Source organism: Syngnathus acus, chromosome 11, assembly GCF_901709675.1.
Source record: "Syngnathus acus chromosome 11, fSynAcu1.2, whole genome shotgun sequence".
NCBI classification, from domain to species: Eukaryota; Metazoa; Chordata; class Actinopteri; order Syngnathiformes; family Syngnathidae; genus Syngnathus; species Syngnathus acus.
In genome coordinates, this window is record NC_051096.1 from 5,798,557 (window position 1) to 5,826,402 (window position 27,846).

General features: G+C 43.2%; 6 protein-coding genes and 2 pseudogenes across 15 annotated transcripts; 5 read left to right on the plus strand and 3 right to left on the minus strand.

Moving 5' to 3' along the window:
- The first annotated feature begins 125 nt into the window (after positions 1 to 125).
- On the plus strand, positions 126 to 1,633 carry LOC119129943 (annotated as a pseudogene).
- Positions 1,634 to 2,798: 1,165 nt separating this feature from the next.
- LOC119129945 (sodium channel subunit beta-1-like) lies at positions 2,799 to 15,035 on the minus strand. 3 transcript variants are annotated; one of them, XM_037263361.1, is made up of 7 exons: positions 14,930 to 15,035; positions 14,017 to 14,074; positions 13,772 to 13,938; positions 13,441 to 13,678; positions 13,238 to 13,379; positions 13,086 to 13,160; positions 2,799 to 2,889 (listed from the first exon to the last, which is right to left on the minus strand). In XM_037263361.1, exons 2-6 carry the CDS (start codon positions 14,063 to 14,065, stop codon positions 13,091 to 13,093), a joined length of 666 nt encoding a protein of 221 aa, XP_037119256.1. In that variant the 5' UTR covers positions 14,066 to 14,074; positions 14,930 to 15,035; the 3' UTR covers positions 2,799 to 2,889; positions 13,086 to 13,090. The 3 variants fall into 3 exon arrangements, with proteins under 3 accessions (XP_037119256.1, XP_037119253.1, XP_037119254.1); XM_037263358.1 differs by lacking the exon at positions 14,930 to 15,035 and having other exon boundaries at positions 14,017 to 14,268; XM_037263359.1 differs by lacking the exons at positions 2,799 to 2,889; positions 14,930 to 15,035 and adding an exon at positions 12,764 to 13,015 and having other exon boundaries at positions 14,017 to 14,268.
- LOC119130812 (prelamin-A/C-like) lies at positions 4,154 to 5,256 on the plus strand. Its single transcript, XM_037264745.1, has 5 exons — positions 4,154 to 4,234; positions 4,307 to 4,515; positions 4,593 to 4,785; positions 4,882 to 4,989; positions 5,062 to 5,256. Exons 1-5 carry the CDS (start codon positions 4,154 to 4,156, stop codon positions 5,254 to 5,256), a joined length of 786 nt encoding a protein of 261 aa, XP_037120640.1.
- LOC119129949 lies at positions 7,575 to 10,875 on the plus strand (annotated as a pseudogene).
- On the plus strand, positions 11,126 to 12,708 carry LOC119129940 (NAD(P)H-hydrate epimerase-like). Of its 4 annotated transcripts, none has more exons than XM_037263353.1 (7): positions 11,126 to 11,266; positions 11,380 to 11,562; positions 11,628 to 11,736; positions 11,804 to 11,914; positions 12,002 to 12,112; positions 12,177 to 12,324; positions 12,406 to 12,708. In XM_037263353.1, exons 2-7 carry the CDS (start codon positions 11,390 to 11,392, stop codon positions 12,603 to 12,605), a joined length of 852 nt encoding a protein of 283 aa, XP_037119248.1. In that variant the 5' UTR covers positions 11,126 to 11,266; positions 11,380 to 11,389; the 3' UTR covers positions 12,606 to 12,708. The 4 variants fall into 4 exon arrangements, with proteins under 4 accessions (XP_037119248.1, XP_037119251.1, XP_037119250.1 ...); XM_037263356.1 differs by having other exon boundaries at positions 11,804 to 11,887; XM_037263355.1 differs by having other exon boundaries at positions 11,133 to 11,149.
- A 561-nt stretch (positions 15,036 to 15,596) lies between the features above and the next one.
- Positions 15,597 to 18,847, minus strand: LOC119129946 (sodium channel subunit beta-1-like). The gene is made up of 6 exons (XM_037263362.1): positions 17,879 to 18,847; positions 17,616 to 17,782; positions 17,193 to 17,430; positions 16,953 to 17,094; positions 16,801 to 16,875; positions 15,597 to 16,690 (listed from the first exon to the last, which is right to left on the minus strand). The coding sequence occupies exons 1-5, from the start codon at positions 17,925 to 17,927 to the stop codon at positions 16,806 to 16,808; spliced, it is 666 nt and encodes a 221-aa protein (XP_037119257.1). The 5' UTR covers positions 17,928 to 18,847; the 3' UTR covers positions 15,597 to 16,690; positions 16,801 to 16,805.
- Positions 18,848 to 19,015: 168 nt separating this feature from the next.
- zbtb22a (zinc finger and BTB domain containing 22a) lies at positions 19,016 to 23,361 on the plus strand. Its single transcript, XM_037263323.1, has 4 exons — positions 19,016 to 19,381; positions 19,941 to 20,156; positions 20,221 to 20,929; positions 21,087 to 23,361. Exons 2-4 carry the CDS (start codon positions 19,950 to 19,952, stop codon positions 22,139 to 22,141), a joined length of 1,971 nt encoding a protein of 656 aa, XP_037119218.1. The 5' UTR covers positions 19,016 to 19,381; positions 19,941 to 19,949; the 3' UTR covers positions 22,142 to 23,361.
- Positions 22,869 to 26,576, minus strand: LOC119129948 (myelin basic protein-like). 5 transcript variants are annotated; one of them, XM_037263366.1, is made up of 7 exons: positions 26,343 to 26,575; positions 26,051 to 26,146; positions 25,797 to 25,823; positions 25,569 to 25,589; positions 24,189 to 24,272; positions 24,052 to 24,072; positions 23,611 to 23,689 (listed from the first exon to the last, which is right to left on the minus strand). In XM_037263366.1, exons 1-6 carry the CDS (start codon positions 26,445 to 26,447, stop codon positions 24,070 to 24,072), a joined length of 336 nt encoding a protein of 111 aa, XP_037119261.1. In that variant the 5' UTR covers positions 26,448 to 26,575; the 3' UTR covers positions 23,611 to 23,689; positions 24,052 to 24,069. The 5 variants fall into 5 exon arrangements, with proteins under 5 accessions (XP_037119259.1, XP_037119260.1, XP_037119261.1 ...); XM_037263364.1 differs by lacking the exon at positions 24,052 to 24,072 and having other exon boundaries at positions 22,869 to 23,689; positions 26,343 to 26,573; XM_037263367.1 differs by lacking the exon at positions 25,569 to 25,589 and having other exon boundaries at positions 26,343 to 26,569.
- Positions 26,577 to 27,846: the final 1,270 nt, after the last annotated feature.

The window sequence follows — 27,846 nt, forward strand, 5'->3', positions numbered from 1 at the left end:
ATTGAATTCGTCTTTTTTTGGCGTTATATAAATAATGCATTGATTTAAATTTCTCCCAACTCTCAAAAACGGAACTCCAGACTTTTATATTGAAATTTGAACCACTGTAGCTATTTACTTTTATTTTGAAACGTAAGTACTGTTTTTGTTCCGGGTCCCCATACCCGGAAGTAGGTCATTTCCACGGAAGCCCGACAGACTCTTTGCGTGTTGTTTTTTGTAAATTGCATGGCATTTAACCAAAATTTTGCATTCTTAACGGAATATTGGCGTGCATTTGGTGAGTGTCACTAATCTTTCGTCATCTCTGGTTGTCGTCAAGAATTCAAGACATGCTAACAGTCAGCCATAACTACAAATTGCATGAAGAAGATTTGCTGTTTACCATTGCAGGACCATCTGAATGCTGAGTGTGCGGACTCTTTTTGGCATCGGCTTTCTGGTGACCTCACGGGCCGCAGCGGTTTTTGCTCAAACGGGGAAATGCCCACTTTCACCTTCAGCTAACAACCACCAGAAGAACTGTCACAGTAGCAGACAATCTTCCATCATGGCCCAGAGCATCAAGTACCTTGGGTATGTTTTATAAATACAATTTAAAGTGACGTCTAGTTTTCGTCATACTTGTATTTGTTCTGCAGACAAGAGGAAGCCCAGCGCATTGACGAGGAGCTCTTCAGTGAGTACGGCTTCAGTGTGGACCAGCTGATGGAGCTCGCAGGGCTCAGTTGTGCTACCGCCATCACAAGGGTGAACCACAATGTCCTTCCAGAATGATCATAATGTGAATCTAAGCATCTCACGTTTTCCATTGAAGGCATATCCACTGAGTTCCTTGGTCAAGCCCAAACCCACAGTGCTGGTTATATGTGGACCCGGCAACAATGGAGGAGCCTGGTCTGTGCTAGACATCTTAAACTATTTGTAGGTGTCGCCATGTTTGATTTTTGAGGAAGCCATCTTTACAACCATCGAGGAAGTTTCCTTAATGACTTCTCCATCTTCTCTCAGGGTTACGAACCCTCCATCCTGTATCCAAAGAGGCCCAACAAACCACTGTTTCAGGGTTTGACCACCCAGTGCCAGAAAATGGAGATCCCATTTCTTACAGAGATGCCCGAGGTTTGAACTTGTAACAGTCGAAATTGACTGTGTTTAAACGTGACCTTTTTAATTATTTTGTTAGGCTCCTGTGATTGACGAGGCCTTCAACCTGGTGATCGATGCCATCTTCGGCTTCAGTTTTAAGGGGGCGGCGCGAGAGCCTTTTGGTTCCATCATCGATGTCCTGAAGAAGACCACTGTGCCCATTGCTAGCATCGACATCCCTTCAGGTTCCTTCATCTTTACGTAGCATTTTGCTCATCCACACTGCTTCCAAGTGTGTTTACGTGACTCTTGGATTTATTTTCCAGGTTGGGATGTGGAGCAGGGGAGCGTCGACGGATTGCATCCCGACACGCTCATCTCACTCACCGCTCCTAAAAACTCTGCCACCCTTTTCAAGGGACGCCATCACTTCCTGGGAGGCCGCTTAGTGCCACCAGCTTTGGAGAGGAAGTACCAGCTCAACCTGCCCCGCTACCCCGAAACTGACTGTGTGTTAAAATTATAAGATTTGGTTCCTGAAATGGTTCATGTGATTCTAACATGCTTTAACCGTTTTAGAATACAATAAAGAAAGTACCGTATTTTCCGCCCTAAAAGGCGCACCGGGTTATAAGGCGCACCTTCAATGAACGGCCCATTTTAAAACTTTGTCCATATATAAGGCGCACCGGATTATAAGGCGCATAAAATAGAAGCTATACTGCATCAAACTGAGGTTGACTAGGGTTGCGGTATGCATCCACAAGCCAATAACCAACGAGCCCTCTGTAAACAATCGCGTTTCTCAAACGATCTCCTATAAAATGATCGGAACTGACTAAAGTTCGATCTAACGCATTGGTACTACTTACCTATGTTTCCCTTCCATATCGATCCGTAGATTTACTCGAAACATTAACAGAGCAGCCTATTTTGACATGAAATAGCCTGGTACGTATAGCAGCTATCGCAATAGCATTAGCCATCCGCAAAGTCTCACGAGCCTCAGCTCGCAATCTCCCATGAGCCTCAGCAAAGTGTAAACAATCGCGTTTCTCAAACAATCTCCTATAAAATGATCGGAACTGACTAAAGTTCGATCTAACGCATTGGTACTACTTACCTATGTTTCCCTTCCATATCGATCCGTAGATTTACTCGAAACATTAACAGAGCAGCCTATTTTGACATGAAATAGCCTCGCGGGTACAACAGCTATTCGGTGACGCCCCCTGACTACAGTTGCCGTAATGCTGGGAAGCGATGCGACCTTGTAATTTACTAGTCGTACTAAAACGTACTGAAACATTTTGGCAGAGCACTGTGTACAACCAGTATGGATCAACAAATTCATCAGTTGATCCATATATAAGGCGCACTGGCCTATAAGGCGCACTGTCGGCTTTTGAGAAAATTTTAGGCTTTTAGGTGCGCCTTTTAGGGCGGAAAATACGGTACTTCATTAAAAGATTCAGCCACAGAAAACTACTAAATCATGACTTGGCTCCACATTCTGGTTTTATAAATAACACGTTATTTTCTTATTTTTGTTTATTTCAGACATCAGGAGGTGGTGAATTAGTAAAAAGCTTTCTTCAACCTCAACAGTCTTACACGCAGTGTTACGCATGTCATATAAATATACAGAATGTCAACATATTTGTACGGTGACTACAGTGTATGCTAATGAATGCATAATGAACTGGAGATGAGGATGCAATCTGTTCCCCTACCTCCAAGTTGGTTTCATGCAGTTAGCGGGGGCGTTCAGGAGCGATGACATCATCAAAAAGGGGCAGCCTAGGGGTAGATATAGAATTATATATTGATTATTGGATTCCATGACCAAAATAAATAAATACAGCGCCGCACTGCACGATAGTGCAATAAAATTAAGTAAAATAAAACAAATGTAACTTAAAATGTAAAACCTGAATACATGATAAAAGCGAACTAAACCCAAACGTTGAGTTTGAGTCTTGAGTTCGAACTGGTACGTCTTCTTGAAATGACCTTAATACCTCCAAAACTATGCTAGTTCTGGCCTATTTAAGTACTTATAATCTCCCAAGACGTACACCCGGTCAAGTTAAACGCAATGGTGCCAAGAAAAAAAGAAACATAAAACCATGCTTAAGTTGTTGCCTCGTTTTGACGAGGCACGTGAGGCGGCGAGCGGCCGCCGGAGCTAAAATGGAGGCTTCCGCTTCGTCTCCACGGCTGCTTGTGTAAGCGTGCGGCCAAACCTCGCTTGTTTTCGAGCCGACACGACACAGATGCGCCGGATATTGGACGGGGCCTTTATGACAACTTTTCGGCTGTTAAAGGTTTTTTAAAAGGTGTTGTTTGTGTCGGTTTTTTAATGCGATTCCCGTTTTTGCGACACTGAGCCGCCGCAAAGTAGCTTTATGTGCTTAATAAAACAAGGAGTGGACTTTTTTTAAACATTTATCTTTAATATAATGTGTGTGTGCGTGCGAGATTATTATTTGTATTTTATATTGCCCCCAGGGTAACGCATTCGGATTAATTTTACCATCAAGAGTGTCTAATACCTCTCTGTTATGCCAAATATTTGACATGACTACAAATGGAAGACCACTCACTGTGATCCAACACGGGTTTTTCCTCAGACCATACGTCATAAACCCAGATGACGTCACTGTTTCGTTTGAAAGCATTTAAAAAATTCAAAGGCAAAGCAGAAAACAAAAGTACTAATGACAACAATTAGGCGCAGTAACAAACAAAATATTTAAAGGTATTTCAACCCTGCAGTTTTTTCAGTTTGCATAAATCTAACAAATTCACGCAGGTGCACTCGGGTATATTCATTCAGTATACACACAACAACAGGCTGAACGGACCTCAGGATCCATCCGTTGCAAAGTTTCTTTGAACCATGGCAAAGGGTGAGGTTTTTTTTTTTGGACGTGTATGTACAAAGGAAACTTTGTTTGACTTTGAAGAAACCTCTATGACGTTTCTTTGATAAGTGCATGTGGCATTTGGTGTAATGCATGATACTGAGTCTTTCCTGGATCAGTAGAAGCAAGCTCGAGAGATGGCGACCCCAAAAAACACTGCTCAAGGTGCAAACAACGCGGAGCCCGTTTCATCTCAATTAAGCCGGCTTCAAAAAGAGGTAACCATTTATCATTTGGACCTTAGAATCTGTCTCAGCTGCAAAAGTTTAAAAAGTCTGTGTTGACACTAGCTTGCAGCCCGTGATGCAAAAGTGAAAGATCTGGAGGAGGCTCTGTCTACAGAGAGGGACCTCCTCCGGAAGAAAGACCGAGAAATGGCCGACATTAGGGAGCGGATGCAGCAGCAGCTGGATGAGTATCAGGAGCTATTGGATGTCAAGCTAGCGATGGATAGGGAGATAAGTGCCTACAGGATGTTGCTTGAAGGCGAGGAGGAGAGGTGTGTGTGTGCACAGCTTACAAACATACCACAACTTTTCCTGTCATAGCAATTCATGTCTCCACGTTTGTCCGCAGGATACGCTCGACCACGTCGGCCAGCGGGAAGAGGAAGCGTCCCAACGACACGGACAGCGAGGCTTCGAGCTTCGCCGGAAGCGCTGTGGCTCGTACTCCCATCGCCCAGCAGGCCTCTGCTAGCGGGCAGGTCACCGTGGATGAGGTGGACCAGGACGGCAAATATGTCCGACTCAGCAATAAAGCAGATGAGGTCAGTGGATGTGTCACAGTGGAACATCGCACATCTTGCGAAATTTGCACATTTTCCAGTAACGACTAACCTGTTGAGATCAATTTCAACTATTAGGATCAGAATTTGGGGAACTGGCAGGTGAAGCGCCAGGTTGGATCTTCTGCTCCCATCGCATTCAAGTTTACCGCAAAGTTCATCCTAAAGGCCGGCCAGAGAGTCACGGTAATCAATCTGATCTGGAAGATCTCAGATACAAGGTGCTCAATATTTCAATGACCTTTACATGCTGATCAGATCTGGGCGGCTGGCGCTGGCGGAAACCACAATCCTCCCTCTGATCTAGTCTGGGAGACACAGGCCAACTGGGGAACCGGAGACCAGTTCCAGACTACCTTGATCAACGCTAACGGAGAGGTGACACATCTTTCAAGCGACAAGAAGCAATATTTCCCTTTTGACGTCCGTTTTTCTTCCAGGAAATGGCGATGAGGAAAGCCACTGGCACACATTTGGAAGATGATGATGACACGGTAACATTATAAAAATATTGTATAACAATACAATTAAATGGGCATTTTCTAACGCAATCATGACTGCTGGTCAATCATTTGAAAAGATTCAGAGTTTGTTGTTTCCGCAGCAGGTTGCTCACAGCACCTGCGGGGACTGCGAGTAGAATCTTCGTAGTCGTACAGTTATGTGCGGCTCCTGCGGATTCTCCCCGGACAAGCCCAACAACGGCAGCTTCCCGCTCCTACCGTACTGGTGGCATCTCAGAGGGTTTGCTGCCTCATTCCTACGTGTTCAGTAGTAGTACACCTCGCGAGGTGAGACCATTCCAGACTGGAATCCGAACTGAGACCTGTCCATAATGTGAGGCCTTGGATCTTTTGGTCTTCATTTTCCATGCCAATCAATTTATATATTTAGTAAACTTTTATATATATAATTTAGATTTGCGAGGATTAATTCAAACTACGGGCCTCCCGGGACGGACTACAACACGTTCGCTTCAAAAGGATTGGTACTCTAAAAAAGACTGGCTTTGTGGTTGTGCTGCCAAAAATCGACTTTATTGCTTTCCCTGTCATCGAGATCTTCGTCCAGAAGGACAGGAGAATGGACTTCATTTACAAGTAAAGGTAAGAATACTGCAGTGGTGTGTTTAAATGTACAGTGGTGTGTTTAAAATGTTATTAAATTTAATCAAGAATGGGATAACAACCATGTATGCATGTAAATCTGACTTGTGAGTCAGTGCCTTAGCATCATACAGTACGTTTGTAAATCTGACTCTGTCAGTGCCTCACCAACCCTCACCGCACGCCACTGCCACACTCTGCTCCAGCATATCCATGAAGGCTCGGTCAGCGTGGGAACGAGCGATGGCAACAACACGGATCCGCCGAGATGGAGGCTTGTGATCACGGGGACAAACACACGGGTCATGTGAGGCAGACAGGCCAGGACACGTGAGGCGGCGAGCGGCCACGGGAGCTAAAATGGAGGCTTCCGCTTCGTCTCCACGGCTGCTTGTGTAAGCGTGCGGCCAAACCTCGCTTGTTATCGAGCCGACACGACACAGATGCGCCGGATATTGGACGGGACCTTTATTACAACTTTTCGGCTGTTGAAGTTTTTTAAAAGGCGTTGTTTGTGTAGGTTTTTTAATGCGATTCCCGTTTTTGCGACACTGAGCCGCCGCAAAGTAGCTTTATGTGCTTAATAAAACAAGGAGTGGACTTTTTTGAACATTTATCTTTAATATAATGTGTGTGTGCGAGCGAGATTATTATTTGTATTTTATTTTGTCCCCAGGGTAACGCATTCGGATTAATTTTACCATCAAGATTGTCGAATACCTCTCTGTTATGCCAAATATTTGACATGACTACAAGTGGAAGTGGACCACTCACTGTCATCCAACACGGGTTTTCCCTCAGACCATACGTATAACTCCCTCTCGTATATAAAAGACAGCTTCGAGTTCTTTTTGTTACTGATCTGTTTATCTTGACTTGACAGACCTTGACAACTGTGTAAACAAAAACAAACATACAGTGCATTTCTTAACAATAAATAAATATGCTCAAAATAATCTCCTTTGGTCTCTTTTCACATCATATTGCACTACTGCTAATAAACTTAATCACAAAACATATAATACCTATAAGACTGTTCAACAAATAAACTTTTAAACATCATCACAATAATCATTACAATATACATATATATATACCACCACTAACAAACATATTCAATACTACAATACTGCAGCAAACAAGTGGTTATATTAGCTGTAAGCTTCAATGCTACGGATAAACAAGGTACATAAATCAAATGCAACTTCCGCAATGAAACAACACAAAAACGTCACCCTCATTACCTTATTAGCTGCAGATACAGGCGTGAGAGGTGGTTAATAAGGCTTAAGAAACTTAACTATAACTTGGCTAGTCAACAGCTTCGAAAAAGTGGCCTTTTCTAGCGAAGATTTTGCCGGTGGTCCGTCACTAAAACGGGTCCGTGTGAAACGACACGGACAAATGTTCCGCCTCATTGATCACCATTAATAGGTAAGAACAAAAATACTTTGAGCTGAAATACTACCTCAGATGCAGTTGCAATACGTCATAAAACCAGATGACGTCACTGTTTCGTTTGAAAGCATTTAAGAAATTCAAAGGCAAAGCAGAAAACAAAAGTACTAATGACAACAATTAGGCGCAGTAACAAACAAAATATTTAAAGGTATTTCAACCCTGCAGTTTTTTCAGTTTGCATAAATCTAACAAATTCACGCAGGTGCACTCGGGTATATTCATTCAGTATACACACAGCAACAGGCTGAACGGACCTTAGGATCCATCCGTTGCAAAGTTTCTTTGAACCATTGCAAAGGGTGAGGTTTTTTTTATTTTTTGTATGTGTATTTACAAAGGAACCTTTGTTTGACTTTGAAGAAATCTCTATGAAGTTTCTTTGATAAGTGCCATCAGGCATTTGGTGTAATGCATGATACTGAGTCTTTCCTGGATCAGCAGAAGCAAGCTCGAGAGATGACGACCCCAAAAAACACTCCTCAAGGTGCAAACAACGCCTTCTTCCCCAACCGCATCACACGTCTCCAGGAGAAGAAAGATCTCAGCAACCTCAACGACCGTCTGGCCGTTTACATCGACAACGCCCGTTCCCTGGAAGTGGAGAACGGCGGCTTGCGTTTGCGCATCACTGAATCCGAAACAGAGGTGTCCCGGGAGCTGACGGGCCTGAAGGCCGTTTACGAGACGGAGCTGGCGGATGCCCGTGCGACTCTGGACTCGGAGGCCAAAGAGCGTGCACGTCTGCAGCTGGAGGTGAGCAAGCTGAGGGAGGAATTCAAGGAGCTGAAAGCAAGGTGAGGCCCGGCCATTTTATCAAAAATATGCCAACAAGAAAATGGATACTGGATATTAGTGCTGACATAATTGCTTTGCTGCTGGGGCCACACCCCAAGGAAAATCCTCCTCGTGACTAATTGCAGCTCAACATTGGACTTCCAGTTAACCATCCCATAGTCGACTTCCAGTTAACCATCCCATAGTCGCACATCAATATAAATAGCACATTTGACTGCGTCGAGGGTTTCCATGAGGTCTCGCCCCATTTAATTGTCCATCCATTTTCCATATTCCCAGTTTATGTGTATATCTGTCATCTCAGGAACACGAAGAAAGAATCCGATCTGGCAGGAGCGCTGCAGAGGCTCAAAGACTTGGAAGCCTTGCTGAACTCCAAGGACGCGTCTTTGACGACAGCGTTAGGAGAAAAGCGTCTCCTTGAGACAGGAAACCGAGATCTGAAGACGCAGGTTGCCAAGGTGAATCAAATCACGATTAAATTACCGTGATGATTGTGTTAAAGTTGTTGCCACGTTTAGCTCGACACCAGCTTGGGAGATGCCCGAAAGCAGCTGCAGGATGAGATGCTCAGGAGGGTGGATGGAGAGAATCGCATTCAAACCCTTAAAGAGGAGGTGGAGTTTCAAAAGAACCTGGATTCCGAGGTCGGACACGATTATCATCACTATCGCTTATTTAATTAATGAAAATAAAGCTGAGTCATTCTCACGTCTCACGTAGGAGCGCGAGGTCAAACGCTGGCACGAGTCTCGCATGGTGGAGTTGGAAAACGCCTGCCAGGAAGATTATGAAAGCAAACTGGCCGACGCCTTGATGGAGATGCGAAGCCAGCATGAACTTCAAATTAAACTCTACAAAGAGGAGATTGAGAAGACTTACAACTCCAGGGTAAATTGCTGGAAAATATCACCTGAACTCTTTTTTACCTTCTACTATGGCTGTCGGGTTCAGCTGGAAGGCGCTCGACAGTCAGCGGACCGAAGCAGACACCTGGGGGGCGCGGCGCACGAGGAGCTCCAGGAGACCCGGATCCGACTGGAGTCCGTTTCATCTCAATTAAGCTGGCTTCAAAAACAGGTAACCATTTATCATTTGGACCTTAGAATCTGTCTCAGCTGCAAAAGTTTAAAAAGTCTGTGTTGACACTAGCTTGCAGCCCGTGATGCAAAAGTGAAAGATCTGGAGGAGGCTCTGTCTACAGAGAGGGACACCATGCGTCGCCTCCTCGGGGAGAAGGACCGAGAAATGGCCGACATTATGGAGCGGATGCAGCAGCAGCTGGATGAGTATCAGGAGCTAATGGATGTCAAGCTAGCGCTGGATATGGAGATAAGTGCCTACAGGAAGTTGCTTGACAGCGAGGAGGAGAGGTGTGTGTGGCTTACAAACATACCACAACTTTTCCTCTCATAGCAATTCATGTCTCCACGTTTGTCCGCAGGATACGCTTTTCCTCGAGTCCACCGCCGACAAGGATGGCAGGAAGTCGCTCCTCGACCACGTCGGCCAGCGGGAAGAGGAAGCGTCCCAACGACACGGACAGCGAGGCTTCGAGCTTCGCCGGAAGCGCCGTGGCTCGTACTCGCATCACCCAGCAGGCCTCTGCTAGCGGGCGGGTCACCGTGGATGAGGTGGACCAGGACGGCAAATATGTCCGACTCAGCAATAAAGCAGATGAGGTCAGTGGATGTGTCACAGTGGAACATCGCACATCTTACGAAATTTGCACATTTTCCAGTAACGACTAACCTGTTGCGATCAATTTCAACTATTAGGATCAGAATTTGGGGAAATGGCAGGTGAAGCGCCAGGTTGGATCTTCTGCTCCCATCGCATTCAAGTTTCCCGCAAAGTTCATCCTAAAGGCCGGCCAAAGAGTCACGGTAATCAATCTTATCTGGAAGATCTCAGATACAAGGTGCTCAATATTTCAATGACCTTTACATGCTGATCAGATCTGGGCAGCTGGCGCTGGCGGAAACCACAATCCTCCCTCTGATCTAGTCTGGAAGACACAGGCCAACTGGGGAACCGGAGACCAGTTCCAGACTACCTTGATCAACGCTAACGGAGAGGTGACACATCTTTCAAGCGACAAGAAGCAATATTTCTCTTTTGACGTCCATTTTTCTTCCAGGAAATGGCGGAGGAAAGTCCCTCGCACACATTTGGAAGACGATGATGACGACATGGTAATATTATAAAAATATAAACACAATTAAATGGGAATTTTGTAACACAATCATGACTATAGTTGCATTTTTTTTCTGCTGGTCAATCATTTGAAAAGATTCAGAGTTTGTTGTTTCCGCAGCAGGTTGCTCACAGCACCTGCGGGGACAGCGAGTAGAATCTTCGTAGTCGTACAGTTATGTGCGGCTCCTGCGGATTCTCCCCGAACAAGCCCAACAACGGCAGCTTCCCGCTCCTACCGTACTGGTGGCATCTCAGAGGGTTTGCTGCCTCATTCCTACGTATTCAGTAGTAGTACACCTCGCGAGGTGAGACCATTCCAGACTGGAATCCGAACTGAGACCTGTCCAATAATGTGAGGCCCTGGATCTTTTGGTCTTCATTTTCCATGCCAATCAATTTATATATTTAGTAAACTTTTATATATATAATTTTTTACGACATGCTTATGGTTAGCCACCAGGCAATAAAATATGAACTATAGTTTCATATTGTCAAAAAATTACTTTTTATATAAGGTGACTTTTTTCCACAGCCTTTTTGAATAAAATCTGCTCTGACCTGTTGTGAAATTTTCTTTGATTGAAAAATAGTTGTTCTTATTCAAAATGTATTAAATTTGTCTTTCTTTTGGTGTTGTATAAAAATTGCATTGATTTATATTGATTTCTCCCAGCTCTCAAAAACGGAACTCCAGACCTTTATATTGAAATTTGAACCACTGTAGCTATTTACTTTTATTTTGAAACGTAAGTACTGTTTTTGTTCCGGGGTCCCCATACCCGGAAGTAGGTCATTTCCACGGAAGCCTGACAGACTCTTTGCGTGTTGCTTTTGTAAGTTGTATTTTTGCATGGCATTTAATGAAAATCTTGCATTCTTAACGGAATATTGGCGTGCATTTGGTGAGTGTCACTAATCTTTCGTCATCTCTGGTTGTCGTCAAGAATTCAAGACATGCTAACAGTCAGCCATAACTACAAATTGCATGAAGAAGATTTGCTGTTTACCATTGCAGGACCATCTGAATGCTGAGTGTGCGGACTCTTTTTGGCATCGGCTTTCTGGTGACCTCACGGGCCGCAGCAGTTTTTGCTCAAACGGGTAAATGCCCACTTTCACCTTCAGCTAACAACCACCAGAAGAACTGTCACAGTAGCAGACAATCTTCCATCATGGCCCAGAGCATCAAGTACCTTGGGTATGTTTTATAAATACAATTTAAAGTGACGTCTAGTTTTCGTCATACTTGTATTTCTTCTGCAGACAAGAGGAAGCCCAGCGCATTGACGAGGAGCTCTTCAGTGAGTACGGCTTCAGTGTGGACCAGCTGATGGAGCTCGCAGGGCTCAGTTGTGCTACCGCCATCACAAGGGTGAACCACAATGTCCTTCCAGAATGATCATAATGTGAATCTAAGCATCTCACGTTTTCCATTGAAGGCATATCCACTGAGTTCCTTGGTCAAGCCCAAACCCACAGTGCTGGTTATATGTGGACCCGGCAACAATGGAGGAGACGGCCTGGTCTGTGCTAGACATCTTAAACTATTTGTAAGTGTCGCCATGTTTGATTTTTGAGGAAGCCATCTTTACAACCATCAAGGAAGTTGCCTTAATGACTTTTCCATCTTCTCTCAGGGTTACGAACCCTCCATCCTGTATCCAAAGAGGCCCAACAAACCACTGTTTCAGGGTCTGACCACCCAGTGCCAGAAAATGGAGATCCCATTTCTTACAGAGATGCCCGAGGTTTGAACTTGTAACAGTCTAAATTGACTGTGTTTAAACGTGACCTTTTTAATTATTTTGTTAGGCTCCTGTGATTGACGAGGCCTTCAACCTGGTGATCGATGCCATCTTCGGCTTCAGTTTTAAGGGGGCGGCGCGAGAGCCTTTTGGTTCCATCATCGATGTCCTGAAGAAGACCACTGTGCCCATTGCTAGCATCGACATCCCTTCAGGTTCCTTCATCTTTACGTAGCATTTTGCTCATCCACACTGCTTCCAAGTGTGTTTACGTGACTCTTGGATTTATTTTCCAGGTTGGGATGTGGAGCAGGGGAGCGTCGACGGATTGCACCCCGACACGCTCATCTCACTCACCGCTCCTAAAAACTCTGCCACCCTTTTCAAGGGACGCCATCACTTCCTGGGAGGCCGCTTTGTGCCACCAGCTTTGGAGAGGAAGTACCAGCTCAACCTGCCCCGCTACCCCGAAACTGACTGTGTGTTAAAATTATAAGATTTGGTTCCTGAAATGGTTCCTAACATGCTTTAACCGTTTTAGAATGCAATAAAGAAAATACTTCATGAAAAGATTCAGCCACAGAAAACTACTAAATCATGACTTGGCTCCACATTCTGTTTTTATCAATAACACACGTTCTTTTCTTATTTTTGTTTATTTCAGACATTAGGAGGTGGTGAATTAGTAAAAAGCTTTCTTCAACCTCAACAGTCTTACAGGCAGTGTTACGCATGTCATATAAATATACAGAATGTCAACATAATATTTGTACGGTGACTACAGTGTATGCTAATGAATGCATAATGAACTGGAGATGAGGATGCAATCTGTTCCCCTACTCCAAGTTGGTTTCATGCAGTTAGCGGGGGCGTTCAGTAGCGATGACATCATCAAAAAGGGGCAGCCTAGATATAGAATGGATTATTGGATTCCATGACCAAAAATATGATGGTGCATTGTAATCAGATTACTAACCTTTGCTATTCTCCAACCTGCACATCTGCACAGTTGTCTTTACTTTCTGAGGCTATCGCTAAATATTCAGCATTCCTGGAAGAAAATAAATATAGTGATCACAATGCTAACAATTTAAGAAAACCTGTTCATATGTGATGAAATATACATACGCGGCTTCTCTTAAAGCTTCTTCCCCGGCCGCTGATATTTTCCTGTAGCAGTAGATCATCTCGATGAGGAGCCACACTTGCAGGCCGATGATGGTCACGTACATCATGACTTCAGACACGATGGAAGCTGTACCTCTGGTGGCTGTGGAGACAAGAAAGGTGACATCACAAAAGGCTCTTTGGAAGCAAAAATTGGGTCTTACCTTTCGCCACCACATTAAGGCGGACCACTTTGCTGATAACGGTGGTGTTCTCATAGTTGTCGTAGGTGAGGACGCGGTTGAAGAAGCAGCGGTACGTCCCCGTGTCGTTGAAGGTGACGTTGAGAATATATATGGACGCGTCTTGGATGTCGGTGCTCCTCTTGCTCCCGTTCCAATCCAGACGATCCATGAAGATTTCATTTTCGATCATGGGGCCCATCTCATTGTAGGTGTAGATCTAAGAACACAGATCATAAATCCACTTCAGGACTTCTGTGTGTGTTTTGTTTACCTCATTTTTGCTGATTTTCAATATGATTGATCTAATCACCTGCACAAATTCGACCTCTCCTCTGGGCTTGAAGTACCATTCGACAGTGGCGGTAGCTTTGACTTCACTCCTCATCTTACAGGAGATGCAGCCTAGCTTGAAGCCTTTGCCCGCCACCGCCTCAGTGTCCGAGTCGACCTCCGCACACGCCCCGTCGCACTGGCGCACTGATTGCAGCGCAACGATACACATCCATTACATGATTCTTTAAGGCCCCACAGAATAAAAACAGAAAGGAAACTTACCAAGCAATGTGCAGGAGAGGAGAAGGAGAAGAATGTGAATAGCAGTCATGTCACTGGACTGGAGGTTTGTTTTGCAATGGGGTGGCCCCGAAAGTTAGAAAAGTACTTAGTTTTATTTGATCTTTTGGGAGTTATTAATCAATAGTGATAATGCTTAGTCGTAGGAGTGCTGCAGATTTTAAAAGGTATAGGTCAACAAAGCGCAGCCTAGGATCATAAATAAATCAAGAAGTAGCTACGGATGCTTTGTAATGTGCAAAACAGGCCTTTGTAAGACCCTAAAATGTGCTTCTAATACCTAATATAGTTTTTCTTCTTTGGCTCAAATCAACAGTTTCGAGTGGATGATATCATTCAATACCAGAAATTACTGCTAGTGGACGATTTTGACTGTGTATTAATGTAAAAAATTAATTGATGGGTTCCTTTTGTTTTTATCTAAAATAATAATAATAATAAAGCAATTTATGTGAGCACTCACAGAACGTGTCCCCCTTCGGATTTGATTATCTTTACCCTGAGGATTTTAAAATGGGATGCACAGAGACATCGTTTCACCTGCTTGGGAATACATGCAATTATCTCTAATGGTTTCGAATAACACGTTAAACATAAATCGGGTTTTGTAACGTGCGTAATATGAGTGAGTCTACATTAAACGTACAAGCACTGTGCAAGCCAATTAATAATCAAATCACAAGAACCAGCGGTAAACGACCCCAAATAATAATCTGCAAATATTTATTCTAAATTTGATCGCCTACTGTGGTCAAATTAGAAGCCTCCTTCGCAAGAAAATCTGGTCCTCTCCCGCACAATGGCAGCGGCTTGTGGAAAAGGGGGAATTTCAGCTAATAACTCCGTATGTATTAAAAAAAAAAGACGTTTGGTCGCGCTTGCATCGCAGACCAACCTGCAAAAGTGCTACCGAATCCAGGAAAAATAATTAAGGATGCTTCCTGTGCTCCGTGTACTGTGTTTTTGCTGCGCCACAGCAGCGCGTCTGCTTCTCAATTGACAGGATGCCACTGATGCAGTGCGGTAAAACGGCCTAAGCACTTAAAAGATGCCGCAGTGTAATCCATCACTCCTTTATTACTTGGACATCTTAAAAACGTGTTATTATTTGTTTATCTTTCGTGCAATCCAATCAGCACTGAAGAAATAATGATAAATAATAGGAATAGATAAATAAAAAGACAGACGTACTGTCTCTTTAAGAAATTTGCGTATGGGCGGGGTGGTCCAATGGCTGCCGTCTGTCAATCACGATTACACAAAACAAAATAAAAGAACTAAAACAGAACAAAACGGCACTTTAATAAAATAAAAAGGGACAAAAAAGAACTATTCTTGGTGTTTTATAGCATTGTTGACACTGTTGTTGCAATTCTCTGCATCCTTCATTTCCTAAAAAATAAATAAATAAACAAATACATAACCAAATAAGACCAATTAGTTCCATTTTACAAAAACAAAAGATGCTTATGTTTCAGTTGTTAGCATAGCTCACAGCTTCAGGGTTGTAACTTGGTCACATATTCCAAAAACATGCATGTTAGATTCGTTATTATTTTTTAGCATACATTGTACATTTATGTAGTTTCTCCCAAAGTGTGTTCATTCATGGCCTTTAATTATTGCATGGAAAAGGGAAACCACTGCGTATTGTGAGTGTCACTAATCTTTATTAATCTCTGGTCTTTAAAGGTTTAATTCATGCTAAGTGTTAGCAGTTTACATAAAGTGCACACCCTTCTAATAAAATAAAATTGGTCTGCTTGAAACTTTGGCTCATAGTATGATTAATCGCCGTAATCATTTGTTAAATAAAGAGTGGATGGAATTTTGCTGGACAGTGATTCACAAAATATGACCAAAAAAACTGTAGGTTTCACAAAGAGCACTTGAAGTAACTTTCTCCAGTTTAAGATTGACTTGTAGGAGTTTTGCAGACTGGAGGAGCACATCAAGTAGAAGCTCTTTAGAAAGTATGAAGGGTGTAGCCTCTGGCATGGTTCCGCCGTCAAGGGTCCTTTTCGTTGGAACCGAGATGATAGTGAATGTTCCACAATGAAGGTGTGTCCACTGAGCTGCTCGGTGAAGCCCAAACCCACAGTGCTGGTGATATGTTCAGCGGAGGTGACAATGGAGATGACCATCTGGTCTGTGCCAGGCATCTTAAACTATTAAAAGTGTCCTGTGCTTGCATTCTTTGTGGGAGCCATCTTTCCAACTCCAAAGGATGCATCCCCTAATAAAGTCTTTACAGTCCCTCAGAGTTAGTTACAAGCCCTCCAGAGTTTTTTGGGGGTCTGACCACCCAGAGAATGGAGACCCCCTTTCCTACTGAGATGCCTGAGTTTGTCACAGCTTTATCTATTCAAGTCAAGGAATTGTCTTTTTTTTTTTTTTTTTTTAAACCTCAGAGTCCCACAGGCTCGCGCAAATTAAACAATGGCTCGTTAATGCATAATAAGTATCTCGTACATGTGCAGTTTGTGTATGTTGCTAACTATTTTTACAGTGCTGGATTCTTAATTGAGGTCAATATCAAAGAAAGAAAAAAGGATCAAACAGAGGACTTAAGATGACGATAGTTTCTCCTCCGCAAGTTGTTATCATGCAGTTAATAGGATGGATAGGAGGGAAGTTTATAGTCCAAAATGGAAGCCTGAAAATGGAAACAGAATCGAATCCATCACACAGTTTTGACTAAATCCAAATCAAATGGTACAATGCAATGTATAAATTATAAAACAAATGTGATTGTTTGGAACAGACCTTGGCTATTCTCCAACTTGTGCCCCTGCACAGTTGTCTTTACTTTCCGAGGCTATCGCTAAATATTCAGCATTCCTGGAAGAAAATAAATATAGTGATCACAATACTAACAATTTAAGACAACCTGTTCATATGTTATGAAATATACATACGCGGCTTCTCTTAACGCTTCCTCCCCGGCCGCTGATATTTTCCTGTAGCAGTAGATCATCTCGATGAGGAGCCACACTTGCAGGCCGATGATGGTCACGTACATCATGACTTCAGAGACGATGGAGGCTGTACCTCTGGTGGCTGTGCACACAATCGCACAAATGCTAAACATCAACATCTTTTGTGAATATTTTTTTTCATCACAGCTTGGATCCCGAATCCACATTTGAGTGCCATACCCTTTTCCACCACTGTGAGGTAAACCACTTTGCTGACAACGGTGGTGTACTCGTAGTTGTCGTAGTCGAGGATACGGTTGAAGAAGCAGCGGTACGTCCCCGTGTCATTGAGTGTGACATTGAGAATATATATGGACGCGTCTTGGATGTCATTGCTCCTCTTGCTCCCGTTCCAATCCAGACGATCCATGAAGTGCTCGTTTTCAATATTGGGGCCCATCTCAGTGTAGGTGTAGATCTGAAGATACAATGACAAATGTGTACCTAATGTCCAGTATTTTTCCAGCATGTTATCAAAGAGGACAGCACACAAGGTCAACACTACTTGTGTGTCAAATATATTGACATCCGGGCACTCTCATATATCCATGCATGCATGCCAACAAAATAAATACATCTCGACAATGGCAGGTGTTCCCTCACCTGCACAAAGTCGACCTCTCCTTTGGCCTTGAAGTACCATTCAACAGTAGCCGTGGCTTTCACTTCACTCCTCCTCTTGCAGGAGAGGCAGCCCAGTTTGAAGCCTCGGCCCACCACCGCCTGTGTGTCCGACTCCGGCTCTGCACATGCTCCATCGCATCGGTACACTGTTTACATAATACGACAATAGACTCCAATTATAACCACATTGAGGTTGTGTAAGGGTATACAACAACAAAAAATGAAGCCAGGGAGAAACTCACCAAATGATGTGCAGGAGAGGAAAAGGAGAAGTATGTGAATAGAAGCCATGTTAGAGATTGTCGCTTTTTATTGGAACGAGGGGTCCCGAAAGGTTCTTTTAATCTATTTAGTTTAGATTGATGGTGATTGATTTAGTTTACGAATACTGCATATTTGAAAGAAAGTGCATGCGAGCAGCTATCCAGTACATGCATTGTAATGTGCAAAATGTACGTGCCTCTTTAAAAGAAGATACATGAAATATATATTTTGGCTCAAGTCAACCTTTTCCTGCTGATTAAAGTGTTAAATGCGAAAAATTATTGCTGCAGACAATATTAGCTGTGCTTTTATTTACAAAAAAAAAAGAAGCACGTGTAACATTCCAATTCATGTGATGACTCACAGTGCCCTCCGGTATTTCACCTTGAGATTCTATAACCTTTTCCCTGAGGTTGTTAAAATAAGATTTGACGTCGTTACACCAGCGTGGAAATTGATGCGATTATCTCTGATATCAAATGACAAGACATTAAAATATTTGTTTGAGCGACATGCCATTACATAAATGTGAATTATACTACTTTACAGATACACCATCTGGTTTGCACGAACCTCCATCATCTAAAGATAATCATCTAAATCCGATCGCCTACTAACGTCAATTTAAAAGTCTCCTCCAGAGAAAAATCGGACGTCCTCTCCAATGATGCAAATCGTAGAATTTTCAGCTATCTAATGAGCCTTTGCAACGAAGAAATAATTCCCGGTCGCGCTGGCATTGCAGATTAACCTGCATGCGAGCAACTAAATCCATCATCCATCAGAGGAAGAGAAAAAGCCACAACAGATGTGTCCTTGTTGCGATCACAGTGCCTTATGCTGCGCCACGGCAGCTGCCTCCCTCTCAGTTGACGCTGCAGATGTACTGCGGTAAAACGACCGACGCGCGTCAATGACAGCAGCTGCTTATTCCCCTCCCCATTCTTTTCGTCAACCTCGCTTGATTAAAAACGCCTACCATATCATTTGTTTTCTGCATAATTCATTCCATAACATAAAAAGAAATATAGTAGTATAAACCGTGATTTTAAGGTGTGCTGGCCCTTTAAATCCCTTCCGGCTGTATTCGGTGACCCGATGGCGCCATCTTGTGGCAGTCTTTAAATATCATGTTGTGTTGGTCTTTTATTATCGCCAAAATATTTGGGGAAAAGATGTCATAACGCCTTTTAGGTTAGTTGGAATTGGAAAAAAAGGGACTAAAAAAACTTTCCACGTTTCCTAATGACATTGAAGAATGTGGGGCGTTCGGACGGTTAGCTATAGCATCAATGCACCAGCGTCGTAAACAACAGGGGAGCTGCTGTTAACACTTGCTGGCTTCTTAATATTAATTTTTATGTGAACATTACAAAAAAAATACACTTTACACTGGATTCTCCTTATTAATAAGTCTTTTGGACATGCCAGAAGACGATACGTATTCCAAATAAAAGGCACGGCGCAAAGATTGCGTCCAGGTGAGTGGAATGCTAGCTAACTAGTTTGATAGCAACTCGCTAGGGTTGATGCTAATTAAGTCATTTTTTTAAACCGAGTAACACGTTATGGCACAGACTGTTAGACAACTAATGTTTTGGTGCTTATAGAATAACGAACGGTGTCGACCGTGGTACAGTACAGACATTGCTTTATATAAAACAGTTAGCTCAACGTGCTTGTGGTAGTGCGCACACATTATTGTGGATGTTCATTTAAACTGACCCAAAAAGACGTGTTACCAATATGCGTCTCACATACATGTGAATTTTTTTTCCACATCTACTAGAAGGTTCGGGACGCAAAAGTGGGCCGTGTATAAGATTGTTAGTGGGCCCCGTTTTACGACGGTACAGACATACGACGTTTTGAAGGTTACGCATTGAATGAATTGTATTGCGCAGAAGGATAACAATATGTGTTGGGCACAATGTTGGATTTAGGAACTCATAAATATATGCTAATGTGATTAGAAACATTGATTATCAGTGAGTATCTAGAATCTCATTAACATGACTGACTTTATGCTTTTGTCAATAGTGTGTGACTATGGATCCGAGCTCCAGTGCTTCTACTGTTCCAGCAGCTTTGACTGTGCAAGTGTGTTTCCCTTCTGCCCGTGCTGCTGTTCTGGACAACCTGAATCACCAACGAGAGGAGGGCCGGCTGTGTGACCTCTCCATCCACGTGCAAGGCAAAGTGTTTCGGGCCCACCGCTGTGTGCTGGCTGCATCCTCGCCTTACTTCCATGACCAGGTGAGCCTGACTACATTTGTGTGTCATACAGTTTCATTTTGTAATCCATTTTCTTTTTGTTTAGGTGTTACTGAAGAATGTGACAACAGTTTCCCTTCCGTCAGTCATGGACCCAGTCGCGTTTGAGAGCGTGCTAAGTTCGGCGTACACGGGCCAGCTGAGCATTGTTCACGATGACATCGTCAACTACGTCACCGTAGCCAGCTTCCTCCAGATGTGGCACATCGTAGACAAATGCACCGAGATCCTAAAAAGACCTCGGCCGTCGGCAGAGATAACCGCAGCGGACGCGGTTCATGCCGGCGGCGCATCGAGACAGCAGTCACCGAGCAGCACTGACTGTTTGTATCTAGAGAGAGAGGGGAGGAGGAAAGAGGCTAAACCTGACGCCTTGCCTCCTTTGGCTACTTGGAGGCGCCCGCAGCAATTTTCAAGATGGGGGAGCTCACGGCCCTCGCCAGCGCAGCACTTGGCCGACTCCCAGCTGGATGCCCTCCCATACGCAGAGAACGATTACATCTGCTGCGAAGAGACTTGCGATGGCAAAAGTGGCCATTTCGCCCACGGTAGTCCCAGTGCAGAAATACTGAAGCAGAAACTCCGGTGTCAGCCTCGAGGAGCTTTGCAGAGTGTTGACAGACACAATGAAAAGAATACTAGCGGTGAGGACGGTGGAACACTGCAGAGGAAGAAGAATGAGAAACGAGAGCTCGAGGCTGATGAAGGAATTGCAGACGAGGCAGTGGAGAAGAAGGAGGGATTTGCACAAATGGGTCAGTCCGATAAGACAAATAACACCATTTTCTTTTGTGAAAACATTGGTGTTCAAAAAGCTAGCTAGCAAAGCCATCATATATTAAATCTATGAGTGTGATGGAAATTTGCATTTTCGTTGAAAGAGTTTCTAACATGAGTTCTTCACTTTTCCAGGAGACTTGCAGCCCATGTTAGTGGAGCATGACGAGTCAAGACGAGCCACGGTCAAGGTGAGTTTGGCGGGCGTGCGAGATAAAGCGCAGATGTTATCCAGTGTCCCGCCGTGCCATAAAGCCGAAAGCCCTTTGGGAGAACCCTGTGCCGTTTTAGCCCGAGTGCAGTGGCAAACGGGTCCCTGGTCTCATCAAGAGCCCAGACCACAGGAGGGGGAGATGGTCGGTAAAGCTGAGGAGGGATTTCATTGTCAAACAGAGGGCAAATTTAACTCAGACACTTATGATGAAATCGAAGATGGAACGGGTCAGGTTTCCCAGAGGCCTCTGGTGCCTGCGTCGCCCGACTTCACCATGGCTGCCTCGGAAGGAGGCTGGCCCCCCACCAGCATCGCGCCGAGCGGTTCGTCGTTAACCCTCCCCCCCGGTCGTCATTTGCCCCCCATTTCCGCCAACCTGCCGCCACCCACGTCGCCCCCAACGCCGTCGTCGTCGTCATCCTCGGTAACCATGGCGAGCGCTCCCTACTCGGGCAAAGTCCACTTTTGCCACTGCGGCAAAGCTTTTACGCTGAAGAGCATGCGCGACCGCCACGTGAAGATGCAGCACCTCAACCTGCGTCCGTTCGGCTGCCCCGTCTGCAACAAGTCCTTCAAGATGAAACATCATCTCACCAAGCACCTGAAGACCCACGGAGGACTGCGGCCGTACGAGTGCGGCGTGTGCGGGAAGAAGGTCATCTGGAGAGACAGCTTCCTGAGGCACCAGGCCAGATGCGAGAGGATCGCTTCGTCCGATAACAACACGGGCTCGGCTCGGCCCGACATGGACAACGGCTACGGTTACGCATACGACGGCGGCGGCAATGCTTTCCTGTCAATGGGAGGACAAGTGAAAGTGGAGGAGGCGGATTTCCACGGGGAAATGGAGGATGGGATGAGCGGGTTGCTGGGAAGCGTGTCCGGGATTGTGGACGAACTAAGAACTCAACATTTGGACACGAGTGCTCATGTTTACAAAGAGGAGGCGGGAGAGAGCTTTGGGGAAACAAAGTAGTTTTAAATTGGGTCTACAATTAAAAACTGCGTTGTTTCATAAGATAATGTAAATGATCATCGCTAACCATTATTTATGAAAACATTCTTTGACAGTGGCATAAAATGTTCACTCTCTGGGCACTTCATTAGGTACACCTTCACAGTATAGATCCAATACAACTGTGGTATAAAATACCCAGGTCAAAGAGCACCTTAGAAAAAGGCTGGTCGTACTATATTTGTCCAAAAGACAATCTTTGCATTTACCCTTTGTGTTTTTCTATGGGCTCTCTTAATATTGTGCCTAATGTTGTGGCCGTTGAGTGTGTAAAAATTGCTCATTACCAATTACAGTAAACTCTTAATTGTAGAATTACACTTTACTGTGCCTTTGCATTAAAACTGTTAGTGTACTGTTTTTGCGTGATATTCTGTAGACGGAGTCGTTCGGAGCTCCCGATTCCTTGCAGAGATTAAAAATTCCTCTGAGTGTTATGTTCTCTATTTGCATACGTTGCTCAATAGTTGTGTTCAAATATGGATTGTTTGAAAGGTCACAACACCGCCACCACGCCTATGCTATTCGTTAGCCTGTCTGGGGTTTCCCGTGATTTGCTTGCAGACTTAAAGGCACAATTATGTGGTTTGGTTGTGAAGTGAGCTGAGTCCATATCAGATTTAAATATGTGTACCAATAATGTTTAAATGCAAGAGTGTAGAAACAACAGACAGTTGTAAGACTGAACAACATTTAATATAATGCAATTGAATTAGTATATATGAGCAAAGTTGTGTTTATATTTTAGTTTAGTTTATAAATGAAAGTGTTAATTTCTAACTGTGACCCGTTAGCACATCGAACATCTCAAAATGATAATATTCACAAGAAAGACTAAACACATGACTTCCTGATCACTAAACTCAAACATGTTGTTTTCTTCCACCTAAAACCTTTGAGCCACTTGCAAACGGACCATCGGATCGACAAACCTTTCTTTTTTTTTTGACGCAAACCACACAAAACGTTACGTCCTCCAATGTAATAAATAGTATGCATACCACCAAATCATTTGTGATTAGTCAGTGCAATTCAAAAGGGCACGTTCACTCGATCAATTCATCTGTACACGATTAATCTTTGAGGTGTAACAGTTAAAAGTTGAAACATATTTGGACAATTTTGTAGAAAGCTGTGAGGCACACAAAGCATCACTCGTACAAAAAAAAAAAAAAGCCAGACAAGACAGAAATAGAAAAACATTTACCAAAATTAGCACCATCGGACTAGGATATTTTTACAGTGAGATACAAACTCAAAGCTTGACTGGACTTTTTAAACACTTGGACAGCTAAATAAGGACTTGGATGAGACCGTCTCCATCTGTGGAGAGTGGACACAGAAATCCAATGTTAGTGTGTTAATTTTTTTGGAGAATCTGCCACGTCCCCATGTGTTGATCCCCCATCATCTTGTCCCATCTGCTTTGACTTTTTGCTTTGGACCTTAGGGGAGAGCTCAGAAGATGGTGCTCCAGCGTTTGGGGGGTGGACGGGACTTGGTTTCACCCTGGGGACGAGAAGGTGTAAATCTTGACTTTGAATCACTAATCATTTCTTGCTAAGAATATACTGAGGGTCATTTTAAAGACCCTGTAAAGTGAATTTCGATATTTTCTATGGTGTGTCAATTTCAGAAGATTTCTTCTTTCCACTTTACAGGGACTTTGAATTTACAGTCAAACATGCTGAGAGCCATGAAATTGAGATGTCAAAATTGTTCACGTTAAGTGGGATTCATCCAAATGGAGCAAAAGAAGTGGGTGACATGACACATTAGATTGATGAATGTATTTTAAAAAAATAATATGAGTTACTTTTAATGACATGATGCCGTGACTCGCCAGCAAATCATATTAATTTGCTACTCACTGATTTTGGATGAGAGTGTCACTGGTGTAAACACAGATTGAATAGCTTTTATGAGGTTCTTCACTTTTAGGGATATTATTATCGAATTCAGAAGGGTTCTAAAAAGGGTATTGTCAGTAGGGTCGGGTTTTACTGACCAGGTTGAAGAGTCTGGACAGTGTGCTTTGCTCCCTGCGTCGTCTGACGGGCGACTTTGTGCTCTCTGCACGTGGTGACGAAACCTTAAAAAAACATGTGTAAGCTCAGCTCTCCTAATTCCTACCCAAAATAATTTTTGGAACATCTCTACCAAGTTTCTTCATTTATTCTTTTGGGAAATACAGTTGGCCTTTCATTTGTGGGATGATGAAACTGAACTAAAGAGCATGAGCCTGATTGATCATAATAATAATAATTAAAAAAAAGTAATTTACTGTTCCTATAAAGGTAATAACATGCTCACAGTGAAACCTACAAGGAGAAAGAAAATGACCGAAGCGAAGGAAGAGAGTCAGTCAGTGTCACATCACAAGTACAAGATGACATTTGACACATAAGAAAATACAAACAGGATGCAGATGGAGAGATGAGTCCTCTGAAGTGGAAGAGAGGTGTGAAATTATTTTTTTTTAAAAAAAGACAAGATGTAGGCCAGCCCGACCCTAAAAGAAAATGTTTACCGGTTGTGGTTCATAAAGAGCTGTGCTGTTTCAAATTCACCCACAAGTAGAGTGTCACTCTGGGTTGAAAGCAAACAAGGGGAAATTGAAATTGGAGTACAACCATAAATAAGACATAACTTTGTTAGTTTTAATGGTGACTCGATAAGATATACTGTGTTGGAAATTGCATCTCCACAGTTTATTTATTTAAAAAAAAATCTGATTATGGGGTCAAAATCTTTCCTTAAAGTCTGCTAGCTTAATGGTAAAATTTAATGCAAAGCACTAAAGACGGGCCAACAAATAGCATTTGTGTTGCAATATTTTTCAAGCAATATTTGATATTATATATAATATTATATAATTATTTGAATATATGTATATATATATTTGAACACTATGTACTAAGTTGTATTGTCATTTAGTTTTTTTGTTTTTTAATGACCTTGATTTATATTTTGTTATTATTCACAAAATGTTTTTGTTTTCATTATTTTATAATATTGGACCCATTTGTCTGTATCACACTGCCCCCTGGTGGCAAAAGCTTAAACACAAGGAAAAGAAAAAAAATGTCAAAAATTGTTGAATTTCTTTATATCCTATTCAATTAATTCATTACATTAGATTACATTTTATAAAGCACAATTTTATAGTTTAATACTTCTAAACCAACGCACTAAAAGTATTTCTTCTTTCTCAGAAGTCAAGCAAGTAAAAAATAAATGCCGTTGTAGCGAGGAAAGGAGTTAAGTGACCAAAACTGTTTGGATGTTAGCAACATTGTGCAAACAAAGCATGCATAATAAAAACAAAACACTCACTCACAAGCATGCGTAGGAAAAGTTAATTTCCAAAAATACTATGTTGACATACCAAGCCAAAGAATTCCCTCCACTGCAAAAAGAAAACATTATAAGGAGATGGCAATGTGTGACAATCCTCTCTCCGATGAGGCTCCCATTCACTAGGATTCGTTTCAAAACAAAGCGTGAGGGATTTTCTTTTGCTGCGCGATCCCTTTTTTGGTTCCCTGAAAAGGTGAAGCTAACAAAAACACTGGAAATCCGATTATCAATCAAACACAACCAATATTACGCTTACCTTTGATTTAGGACGAGGTGAGGAAACCTGAGAAGAGACCAGAAAGTAAGTAAGTAACAATAAGTAGTGATTTTACATAAATACAACGTGAATTTCCAGTTTATTGTCCAACTCGGAATAGATTGGAAATTATTATTTCATTTCTTAAATACAGTGTTCAACATGGTGTTCCTCAGGGATGCTTTCTTTGCCCACTAGCATTATTATTTTTCATATTTCTATTATTTTAGCCCTTCAATAAGAAATAAACATACAATGTTGCGGAAGAACTGGACCACAGCATTTTCATTGGTCTTGCGGCGGGCAGAGGACTGCTGGGGTGATGCGGCCAGGTGACCCCGGAATGACCCCTAAGGGGGACAAAAATTGTTATGCATAACAAAGAGCAAGAATCTTTATGCAGAAGTGACAGCATTGCAAACGTAACCTGACAATATCAGCAGAACTGGATTTGATGATTATAAAATGCATATTGGCTTAATTTATTGAGACGCCATGCAAGAGCTGCATAAATAATATGGTCCCTTTAAATGCATTGCTGCCCACCTTGCTTCTTTTCTTTTTGTCCCCTCCAAAGATCTTGCTAAAAGAATCCATGAGTCCGGGGTTCTTCTTCTTCTTGCCAAGCCCTGAGGTGCTCGCCGTAGCCATGAAAGTAGCGCTGAGCCCGGGTGGGATTCTTCCTCTTCAAAACTCTCGGTAGCCCTCGAAGGTCCAAAGACTATGGGGGTGCTGCTTGTTTGTTTGCTGCTCTTCTGATGCTCTTGAAGGTGTTGCCCGAACGGTCCAATTGCACCATGGGACATTAGACATTGGGGAGGGTGAGGTCCATCCCTGGCATGCTTCCAAGCATTCTTTGGAGCAACAGTGGCTGTGTCAGTCGCTGCCGCCCTCCGTATGGGTCGGGCCATTGTTCCTCGAGCATCTGCCTTAGGCCGTCTTCGGGGTCAACAAGGAACATCTAATCGGCCTCATTTGTCTTATTGGTGAACGGGATTTGGGTTTGCATTACGAGATCTTGCAACCCATTTATCCATTTTTTTATAGTCCTCATTGGGGTCACAGGTGAGCTGGGGCCTATCCCGGCTGAATTGGATAAAGTGGTGTACCCTGGACTGGCTGCTAGCCAATCACAGGAGATGTAAACAAATTAGTAGCCCACGGGCGTGTTGCATTTAAAACATCTGATGGAAATAATAGTAGGATCATGAAAAACTTGCAATTTTTTTTGTTTCTTGCGATGCTCTTGGCTAGCAAGTGTTCAGGCCGGCAGACAAAGCCATCGTTGTTGCCGGGGTCAGTCGGCCCGGAGTTACTCCCAAGCAACGTTGGAATATTAATATTTTTGCACAGATGACTTTTTGTGTTTGTGAGGCCCGCTTTTGCTATGTTGGAAAACATCTCTTTGAGTTAGGACACACAAATGCGGCGGCAGATAAATATTACACTTGCACGTCAGTTGAGTAAGCTGTTTTATATATTTTTTAAAAATGCATGGCAAAATAATGCCATATTAAATGGTATTCATAATATTTTCGGAAATAAACATCAGATGCTCCCCCTCCATAGAGAGTCACTTCAAAAAGATTGCTGCTGAGTTTCTAGTGCAAACATTGCAACCGGGGTTAGCCATGTTTGTGCACTCATGTCACACAGTACACAGTCCTCCTTGTTTCGGTCCCACTGACCTGATAGAGGCTGGGTGCAGGAATGCCCAGAGTGGGTTGTACCACATTGCTCGTGTCCTCGAGCGCTCAACAGAGACTCCGATTTGTTCCTGGGGCAGGAAGGTGGAGGAGGAGGAGCGATGAGAGGGTCGGGGTGGGGGGGGAACAATGGTGTCCATGCAAGAGATCTGTGGGACATACACACGGCAGATAGCTTTGAATCCCGACAAGAATGTGGATCTCCACCGAGACACCCACCCAGGGCAGGCAGCTGAATATCTGACGCTAGGGAGGGAGAGAAGAATTCCTTCTTGTTCCTACAGGATCCAAACACATGGGACATTCTTTTTTAATTCTTAGTGGAATAGTAGATAGGTGTGGCA

Excerpts from the sequence above, each read along its gene's own strand:
- LOC119130812 (XM_037264745.1), top strand. The coding sequence starts at position 4,154 with ATGGCGACCCCAAAAAACACTGCTCAAGGTGCAAACAACGCGGAGCCC. Across the intron at positions 4,235-4,306 it reads TAAGCCGGCTTCAAAAAGAG|CTTGCAGCCCGTGATGCAAA; the intron begins GTAACCATTTAT and ends TGTTGACACTAG. Across the intron at positions 4,990-5,061 it reads AGGCCGGCCAGAGAGTCACG|ATCTGGGCGGCTGGCGCTGG; the intron begins GTAATCAATCTG and ends CATGCTGATCAG.
- LOC119129940 (XM_037263353.1), top strand. The coding sequence starts at position 11,390 with ATGCTGAGTGTGCGGACTCTTTTTGGCATCGGCTTTCTGGTGACCTCA. Across the intron at positions 11,737-11,803 it reads GTGCTACCGCCATCACAAGG|GCATATCCACTGAGTTCCTT; the intron begins GTGAACCACAAT and ends TTTCCATTGAAG. Across the intron at positions 12,325-12,405 it reads TAGCATCGACATCCCTTCAG|GTTGGGATGTGGAGCAGGGG; the intron begins GTTCCTTCATCT and ends TTTATTTTCCAG.
- LOC119129945 (XM_037263361.1), bottom strand. The coding sequence starts at position 14,065 with ATGACTGCTATTCACATTCTTCTCCTTCTCCTCTCCTGCACATTGCTT. Across the intron at positions 13,939-14,016 it reads CCTCTCCTGCACATTGCTTG|TGCGCCAGTGCGACGGGGCG; the intron begins GTAAGTTTCCTT and ends CGCTGCAATCAG. Across the intron at positions 13,679-13,771 it reads GAGAGGTCGAATTTGTGCAG|ATCTACACCTACAATGAGAT; the intron begins GTGATTAGATCA and ends CTGTGTTCTTAG.
- LOC119129946 (XM_037263362.1), bottom strand. The coding sequence starts at position 17,927 with ATGGCTTCTATTCACATACTTCTCCTTTTCCTCTCCTGCACATCATTT. Across the intron at positions 17,095-17,192 it reads CCTCACAGTGGTGGAAAAGG|CCACCAGAGGTACAGCCTCC; the intron begins GTATGGCACTCA and ends TTGTGTGCACAG. Across the intron at positions 16,876-16,952 it reads GAAGCGTTAAGAGAAGCCGC|GAATGCTGAATATTTAGCGA; the intron begins GTATGTATATTT and ends ATTTTCTTCCAG.
- zbtb22a (XM_037263323.1), top strand. The coding sequence starts at position 19,950 with ATGGATCCGAGCTCCAGTGCTTCTACTGTTCCAGCAGCTTTGACTGTG. Across the intron at positions 20,157-20,220 it reads CGCCTTACTTCCATGACCAG|GTGTTACTGAAGAATGTGAC; the intron begins GTGAGCCTGACT and ends CTTTTTGTTTAG. Across the intron at positions 20,930-21,086 it reads GGAGGGATTTGCACAAATGG|GAGACTTGCAGCCCATGTTA; the intron begins GTCAGTCCGATA and ends TCACTTTTCCAG.
- LOC119129948 (XM_037263364.1), bottom strand. The coding sequence starts at position 26,447 with ATGGCTACGGCGAGCACCTCAGGGCTTGGCAAGAAGAAGAAGAACCCC. Across the intron at positions 26,147-26,342 it reads ACAAAAAGAAAAGAAGCAAG|GGGTCATTCCGGGGTCACCT; the intron begins GTGGGCAGCAAT and ends TGTCCCCCTTAG. Across the intron at positions 25,590-25,796 it reads CACCTCGTCCTAAATCAAAG|TGGAGGGAATTCTTTGGCTT; the intron begins GTAAGCGTAATA and ends TTCTTTTTGCAG.